Source organism: Coregonus clupeaformis, chromosome 19 (assembly GCF_020615455.1).
Source record: "Coregonus clupeaformis isolate EN_2021a chromosome 19, ASM2061545v1, whole genome shotgun sequence".
In the NCBI taxonomy this organism is placed as follows: Eukaryota; Metazoa; Chordata; class Actinopteri; order Salmoniformes; family Salmonidae; genus Coregonus; species Coregonus clupeaformis.
The window spans coordinates 57,743,546-57,752,695 of NC_059210.1; the positions used below are offsets into that span (position 1 = coordinate 57,743,546).

General features: G+C 44.7%; 1 protein-coding gene across 1 annotated transcript in view; it reads left to right on the forward strand.

Moving 5' to 3' along the window:
• Window positions 1-1,363: 1,363 nt before the first annotated feature.
• The window catches only part of LOC121551572 (vesicular glutamate transporter 1), a 42,229-nt gene continuing 34,442 nt past the window's right edge, over window positions 1,364-9,150 (forward strand). The window contains exon 1 of the mRNA XM_045205055.1: window positions 1,364-1,489. Within this exon, the coding sequence (XP_045060990.1) occupies window positions 1,428-1,489 (62 nt within the window). The 5' untranslated portion in view covers window positions 1,364-1,427. The remainder of the gene's footprint in view (window positions 1,490-9,150) is intronic.

The window sequence follows — 9,150 nt, forward strand, 5'->3', positions numbered from 1 at the left end:
TGATTTACTGTTCCGTGTTTGTCTTTGGCTTCTATTCCTTCTAGGGCAGGGCTTTTCAGGCTTTTGTTCTATCCCAGCGCTAACACATTTCCAATAAGGATCTGCTCAACTGATCATGGTCTTGAGATAGGTAGAGAAAGGGGGTTGAGATAACTAGAGAAAGGGGGTTGAGATAGATATAATAAATATCTATTATATTTTTACTGTATTCTATTCTAAAGCAGTGGTCCAGTGGATGAGCAGGCTCTGAGGTTATGATGGAGTTTTACAGTGTATTGGATGATAAAGAGGCAATCTGCTTTAGAATAGAACAATAGAGTAGAATATAATGTAGATACTTCAGTCAGTTTTGTGAGAAACTGAAATATAATATATTAAAAAATCCAAACAAAGATATGCTGCATAAGGTGTGGGTAGGCTGAAGCTGAAAAAAGGTCAAAACGAAAACCTGTGGAACTTCCCTTAAACTGCTGCTGACTGGTCCTACTAGGCAGCCTACCCCTGGCCGCTCCTAATACTCTTCCCAATAACACCTCCCTTCCCCTGAAGTGTAGGCCTACTCTCGTTCACTAGGCTACTTCCCACAAATCTAAAAGCATTGGATTGGTGGAGGCATGTAGGCTAGAGGGAGTTTCCACCATATTTATTTTACCAGTGATTTCCTTCAAATCCGTGAAGGGGAAGTTAACAACTGCACACTTTGTGAGGAAGGAGAGATAATTGCGTCTTAAACACTGTCGCCATCTAATGTGACCGCTAGATAGCAGCATGCACGCGCTGAGTGGAGAGACTTGTGAAGATGCAGCGCGTCAAAAATAAGTGGAAAGTTTTAGTATCGTGTTTTTTAATCACATAACGACAAAAGTACTTTTATTACTTTTATCATGTCAGTTGATTAAAATAATTTAAAATGGCAGCCTTGGCTTTGATATTAGCAGAGACTAGACCTAGGCTACCCCTAATTATAGATAGGCCTACATTTGGTTGATGAGAGCTCTAACAATCTTGTTTCGAGTGGGTAGTGTAGGCTATGAGTGGGTAGTGTAGGCTATGAGTAGGTAGTGTAGGCTATGAGTGGGTAGTGTAGGCTATGAGTGGGTAGTGTAGGCTATGCTACCCTGTGAAAGAAAAGTCACTTTCCGAATGGGTGCAATAATAAATATAGGCCTGCCTATAGGCTAGACTAGGATACATCTAAATGTAGGCTATTGTATTTAGAAAGATACATTTTATGACAAGCTATGCAATTTATGTTGTGTATCGGAGCGCAAGAAGTGGTAGGGATGGACTGATGGAGAGAGAGAGAGAGAGAGAGAGAGAGAGAGAGAGAGAGAGAGAGAGAGAGAGAGAGAGAGAGAGAGAGAGACTGCGCTTAGAACTGGAGTGCGCGCGGGATAGCACACCGGCTGGATCGGGGAGTCGCGAGGATGGAGATCCGACCAGACAGGTTTAAGGCGGTTGCAGCCAAGAATCTGGGAAAGATACACAGGTACCTCCTTAACTTCTTAACAATTGCTCATGGCTTGCCTTATTTTTATGTAAACCGTTTTTTGAAAATAGATGTTTCTATAGGCTGCGGTAATTGATCACCATCTGCTACCCATTCCCACTTCTTACCACCCTATAACTTTTATTGTTGATATTCAAAGGCCAAAAGGGCAACTGTTCGAGAAAGTGACTAAAAAGAAGTGGCACTTTCAGACAATATAGCGCACGATCGATACCTGGATCTCAGTGACGCGGACTGTATGCTAGGCGCACCTGGACTCGTTTGGACAGTGTGCGCTCAGGGGCACAGACAAAATGGCAACATCTGGTGTGCATCCAGAGATGGAGCGGACATTATCACCATAAAACTAGAAAAACTAAAACAAATCGAGAAAGTGTATGTTATCAAATTCGATTCGGATAGGCTGTATAACATTGTGCAGTTCTCCAATCGAAATGTAGTGGTGTACATTGATTATAGCAGGGTTGGGGTCAATTCAAATTGAATGCAGTCAATTCAGGAATTAAACAGAAATTCCAATTCAATTATTGAAAAAAGTGCATACATTTTCAATGACTTCTCAATAAACTGGAAAGTATGCCTATGCCTAACAGCTATTTATTTCAGAAGTTCAATTTTTGAATGTTGAATTAACTTCCTAAATTGACTGCTTTCAATTCGAATTGACCCCATTTTTGGATTGCAGGCTACCTAGATTGCCTTGGTCTTGGCGTTCAGGTGAGATGTGCCACTCTTGGTTTCAGCTGAGAGTGCGTGCCAGGTCTGGGACCTGTGATGCTCCAAGAGCTGTGATTACATAATATTTTCGTGCGTATTTGACGCGCACTGGCCGATTGAGAAGGTTGTCCAGATGGAAAGGAATAGAGAGAATCAGATTAGCCTCATGTAACATGGATGGTCCCCGGTGCCGGTGGCAGACAGACAGACAGCGAGAGAGAGAGAGTGAGAGAGACAATACCCATTGCCATCCTAATCACCTCTCTTGTTCGAAAGTTTTTGTCGCATGTTCAATCAAGTCGGACAGTCAACCTGACGGTTCGATGCAGTGGCTCTAAACATGTTACATAGTTGGGACAGGATTTAAAAATCCCCCTGCAACTGCAGGTGCGGATTATAGGCCTACCTTTCGCTATTCAATTGTAGGGGTCACGTTTAATTAATTTTTCCAATCATTTTTATTTAGTAACTTTTAACTGTATTAATACAAAAAATACAAAAAATAGGCATATATGGCGTACAAAAAATAAAAAGCACCAGTTAATGTTATGATGACCAGAATTATAGATACAGACTGTTTTCGCAAAATCATCTTTGAACATTAACATTTCATCACATTAGGCTTAATGTCCATCATTTTGGCATAGAATGAACTCATTGGGATATTTAGACTGTGATTAAAATGGAAAATATTGACAAATCAATAGAGGTCTTTCAAATTACTTTTGCCAGGTGTATTAATTGATTGATTGCATTTATTTGATAATTAAAAGTAGTGTGGTGCTCCAGCCAGATGAACTTCCGTGGGTCGGCTAGGCCTATAGGTTATTACATCAGACAGATTCTCCGTAGGTCGACTGGACACTCAGGCAGGAGTCATTTACATTTTAAAGCTCCTGCAGCCTCCTGTCGAAACCCTGAATCGAAGCATAAATCAAAACGTTTTGAAGATTTCAAAAATCCCACATTTTCTTTATTTTATTATAATTTGCCCATTATTAATATTGTTGTAATATGTTATATATATATTGACAAGAGCATGGCCTAAACAAATGCAGCGTTATGGAAGGAAAAACTGTGGGGAAACACAATTTCATGTTAATATAAAACGGTAGGTAACCTACATAATAAGTTACCATAAACGGTTTAAAATATAATATAAAAAAGTGATCAATTTATCGTCTGTGTAGGTGACAAAAAAGGAGAGATTATAGTCATTGATAGGGCAGCAAACGCGAGCTCTCTCGGGATTTGAGGTAGCAACCAAACATATAAATCCCGGTCCAGAAATAGCCCGTTTCTCGGCCCAGCTGTCGGTCCACGCAAATCCCTAAACTCTACCCCTCCCACAGTCCCACTCCATGCCCAGACCACTGTCACTGCCACTCGCCCCCCTCCCCTCACCCCATCCTCATTCAGAGACCAGCCTACTCCATTATCTCATCCGGGGCTCCGGATTAAGTGTGTAAGGGCACGCGAGTCAAATCGCTTTTTTCCCCTGGCTCTCACGAGGCACGTGAGTTGATTGGATTTGATTTATATAGCGCCTTTTTACCCAATGCTTTCTACCAAGTGATGTACTGAAAGCACTTTATATAGTAGGCTAGAGGTACTGAAAGCGCTTTACATAGTTGGCTAAAGGGGGAAACTTCCCTTCACACTACAGTTCTTACACTTCTTGCAGGACTGTGAGGGCTCAGCCTCAGAGGAACTAGCTATATGACTGTACTGTATCAGAATCAAAGGGCTGAACTAATCCATACTTTGTAAATTATTGGTGTATTCATATATGGTAGGCCTATATTCAAACAATTGGAAGTGTGTGTGTGTGTGTTTGTGTGTGTGTGTGTGTGTGTGTGCGTGCGTATGTGAGCGTGTATACTGTGTGAGTGGTCTACCTCACAGACAGAACCGTGATCCCTCCCTGTGAATGCTGCCAGTAGTTCATCTATTATTTAGAGGTTTTCTCCATCAGAATGCATCTCCTGTTTCTATATTAAACAAGGTAGGCCAATTCTATTGTAGTGTAAGGTACAGAGCAGCCCCAACACCTTCTCCTCTCCTCTCCTCTCCTCTCCTCTCCTCTCCTCTCCTCTCCTCTCCTCTCCTCTCCTCTCCTCTCCTCTCCTCTCTTCTCTTCTCTTCTCTTCTCTTCTCTTCTCTTCTCTTCTCTTCTCTTCTCTTCTCTTCTCTTCTCTTCTCTTCTCTTCTCTTCTCTTCTCTTCTCTTCTCTTCTCTTCTCTTCTCTACCTTCATCACTTCCCTGCAGTCATTCCCCTGTCATTCTTCAATAAATAATAACATATGCCATAGGCATTCATCCAGTCATGTGGGCATACATGTTATGTATTGGTGGTCCTGGGAATCTAAACCACAACCCTGGTGTTGCAAGAGCCATGCTCTACTCACTGAGCTACAGAGGACCATGCTCTACTCACTGAGCTACAGAGGACCATGCTCTACTCACTGAGCTACAGAGGACCATGCTCTACTCACTGAGCTACAGAGGACCATGCTCTACTCACTGAGCTACAGAGGACCATGCTCTACTCACTGAGCTACAGAGGACCATGCTCTACTCACTGAGCTACAGAGGACCATGCTCTACTCACTGAGCTACAGAGGACCATGCTCTACTCACTGAGCTACAGAGGACCATGCTCTACTCACTGAGCTACAGAGGACCATGCTCTACCAACTGAGCTACAGAGGACCATGCTCTACCAATTGAGCTACAGAGGACCATGCTCTACCAACTGAGCTACAGAGGACCATGCTCTACCAATTGAGCTACAGAGGACCATGCTCTACCAACTGAGCTACAGAGGACCATACTCTACCAATTGAGCTACAGCGGACCATGCTCTACCAACTGAGCTACAGATGACCATGCTCTACCAACTGAGCTACAGAGGACCATGCTCTACCAATTGAGCTACAGAGGACCATGCTCTACCAACTGAGCTACAGATGACCATGCTCTACCAATTGAGCTACAGATGACCATGCTCTACCAACTGAGCTACAGATGACCATGCTCTACCAATTGAACTACAGATGACCATGCTCTACCACCTATATAGAGGACTAATCATTGGGAGCATCCCCTCATACTGGGGTTGTTATTCCCCTCCATAGTTAATAGCCTACCAACAATATATAGGCAACCCTGAGAAGCTGCTACAGTCGAGTCCTCAAACAGTAGACGTGTCCTATAGCTTGCACCTACAGTATACAATCAGATTAGAGAACCTGGCGCCGACGAAGATGGCGGCCTCGCGACTAGCGCTTAGGAAACTTTGCAGTATTTTGTTTTTATATGTATTATTTTTTACATTATTAGCTCAGAAAGTGTTTTGTATCATTACATACAGCCGGGAAAAACGATTGGATATCAGAACAGCGGTAACTCACCAGCATTACGACCAGGAATACGACTTTCCCGAAGCAGATCCTTTGTTTGCTCTCCCCAGGGCAACTGAACTGATTCCAGCGGCTGACCCAAAACATCGCCGGCGGAGGAGAGGCACTCGGAGCGGCCTGCTGGTCCGACTTAGGAGGCGCGCACACCACCCACCGCTTCCAAGTATTCTACTCACTAATCTTCAATATTTGGTTAACAAAGTCGACGAACTACGGGCAAGGATTTCTTTCCAGAAAGACATCAAGGCCTGTAACATACTCTGTTTCACGGAAACATGTCTCTCTTGGGATATTCTGTCGAAATCGGTCCAGCCAGATGGGTTCTCAGTTCATCGCGCAGACAGGAATAAATATCTCTCCGGGAAGCAGAAGGGCGGAGGTGTGTGTTTCATGATTAACGACTCATGGTGTAATTGTAGTAACATAGAGGAACTTGAGTCCTTCTGTTCACCCGACCTAGAATTTCTCACAATCAAATGCCGACCGTATTATCTCCCAAGATAATTATCTTCGGTTATAGTCAAGGCCGTGTATATCCCCCCTCAAGCCGATACCACGACGGCCCTCAAAGAACTTCACTGGACCTTATGCAAACTGGAAACCACATATCCTGAGCCTGCATTTATTGTAGCCGGGGATTTTAACAAAGCAAATTTGAGGACTAGGCTGCCAAAGTTCTATCAAATCTGACCACGACTCCATTTTGCTTCTCCCTTCCTATAGGCAGAAACTCAAACAGGAAGTACCCGTGCTAAGGACTATTCAACGCTGGTCTGACCAATCGGAATCCACGCTTCAAGATTGTTTTGATCACACGGACTGGGATAGCTTCCAAAAATAATTTAGACATATACACTGAAACGGTGACAGAGTTTATCAGGAAGTGTATAGGTGATGTTGTGCCCACTGTGACTATTAAAACCTACCCTAACCAGAAACCGTGGATAGACAGCAGTATTCGCGCAAATCTGAAAGCGCGAACCACCGCATTCAACCATGGCAAGGTGACTGGGAATATGGCAGAATACAAACAGTGTAGCTACTCACTCCGCAAGGAAATTCAACTGGCAAAACATCAGTATAGAGACAAAGTGGAGTCGCAATTCAACGGCTCAGACACGAGACGTATGTGGCAGGGTCTACAGACAATCACGGACTACAAAAAGAAAACCAGCCACGTCGCCGACGCCGACGTCTCGCTTCCAGACAAGCTAAACACCTTCTTCGCCCGCTTTGAGGATAACACAGTGCCACTGACGAGGCCCACTACCAAGGACAGTGGCCTCTCCTTCTCCATGGCCGACGTGATTAAGACATTTAAGCATGTTAACCCCCGCAAGGCTGCCGACCCAGACGGCATCCCTAGCCGCGTCCTCAGAGCATGCGCAGACCAGCTGGCTGGTGTGTTCATGGACATATTCAATCTCTCCCTTTCCCAGTCTGCTGTTCCCACATGCTTCAAGATGGCCACCATTGTTCCTGTACCTAAGAAAGCAAAGGTAACTGAACTAAATGACTATCGCCCTGTAGCACTCACCTCTGTCATCATGAAGTGCTTTGAGAGACTAGTCAAGGATCATATCACCTCTACCTTACCTGTCACCCTAGACCCACTTCAATTTGCTTACCGCCCCAAAAGATCCACAGACGATGCAATTGCCATCACACTGCACACTGCCCTATCCCATCTGGACAAGAGGAATACCTATGTAAGAATGCTGTTCATTGACTATAGCTCAGCATTCAACACCATAGTACCCTCCAAGTTCATCATCAAGCTTGAGGCCCTGGGTCTGAACCCCGCCCTGTGCAACTGGGTCCTGGACTTCCTGACGGGCTGCCCCCAGTTGGTGAAGGTAGGAAACAACATCTCCACTTCGCTGATCCTCAACACTGGGGCCCCACAAGGGTGCGTGGTCAGCCCCCTCCTGTACTCCCTGTTCACTCATGACTGCATGGCCAAGCACGCCTCCAACTCAATCATCAAGTTTGCAGACGACACAACAGTAGTAGGCTTGATTACCAACAATGACGAGACCGCCTACAGGGAGGAGGTGAGGGCTATGGGAGTGTGGTGCCAGGAAAATAACCTCTCACTCAACATCAACAAAACAAAGGAGATTATCATGTACTTCAGGAAACAGCAGAGGGTGCACCCCCCATCCACATCGACGGGACCACAGTGGAGAAGGTGGAAAGCTTCAAGTTCCTTGGCGTACACATCACCGACAAACTGAAATGGTCCACCCACGTAAACAGTGTGGTGAAGAAGGCGCAACAGAGCCTCTTCAACCTCAGGAGGCTGAATAAATTTGGCTTATCACCTAAAACCCTCACAAACATTTACAGATGCACAATTGAGAGCATCCTGTCGGGCTGTATCACCGCCTGGTACGGCAACTGCACCTTCCACAACCGCAGGGCTCTCCAGAGGGTGGTGTGGTCTGCCGAACGCATTACCGGGGGCAAACTACCCACCCTCCAAGACACATACAGCACCCGATGTCACAGGAAGGCCAAAAAGATCATCAAGGACCAACCACCCGAGCCACTGCCTGTTCACCCCGCTATCATCCAGAAGGCGAGGTCAGTACAGGTGCATCAAAGCTGGGACCGAGAGAATGAAAAACAGCTTCTATCTCAAGGCCATCAGACTGTTAAATAGCCATCACTAGCACATTAGAGGCTGCTGCTGCCTATTGAAATCACTGGCCACTTTAAGAAATGGAACACTAGTCACGTTAATAATGTTTACAGATCTTGCACTACTCATCTCATATGTATATACTGTATTCTATTCTATAATATTCTTCTGTATCTTAGTCCATGCCGCTCTGTCATTGCTTGTCCATATATATAGAGTGAGGGAAAAAAGTATTGGTCCCCTGCTGATTTTGTACGTTTGCCCACTGACAAAGAAATTATCAGTCTATAATTTTAATGGTAGGTTTATTTAAACAGTGAGAGACAGAATAACAACAAAAAAATCCAGAAAAATGCATGTCAAAAATGTAATAAATTGATTTTGCATTTTAATGAGGGAAATAAGTATTTGATCCCTCTGCAAAACATGACTTAGTACTTGGTGGCAAAACCCTTGTTGGCAATCACAGAGGTCAGACGTTTCTTGTAATTGGCCACCAGGTTTGCACACATCTCAGGAGGGATTTTGTCCCACTCCTCTTTGCACATCTTCTCCAAGTCATTAAGGTTTTGAGCCTGACGTTTGGCAACTCGAACCTTCAGCTCCCTCCACAGATTTTCTATGGGATTAAGGTCTGGAGACTGGCTAGGCCACTCCAGGACCTTAATGTGCTTCTTCTTGAGCCTCTCCTTTGTTGCCTTGGAGGTGTGTTTTGGGTCATTGTCATGCTGGAATACCCATCCACGACCCATTTTCAATGCCCTGGCTGGGGGAAGGAGGTTCTCACCCAAAATTTGACGGTACATGGCCCCGTCCATCGTCCCTTTAATGCGGTGAAGTTGTCCTGTCCCCTTAG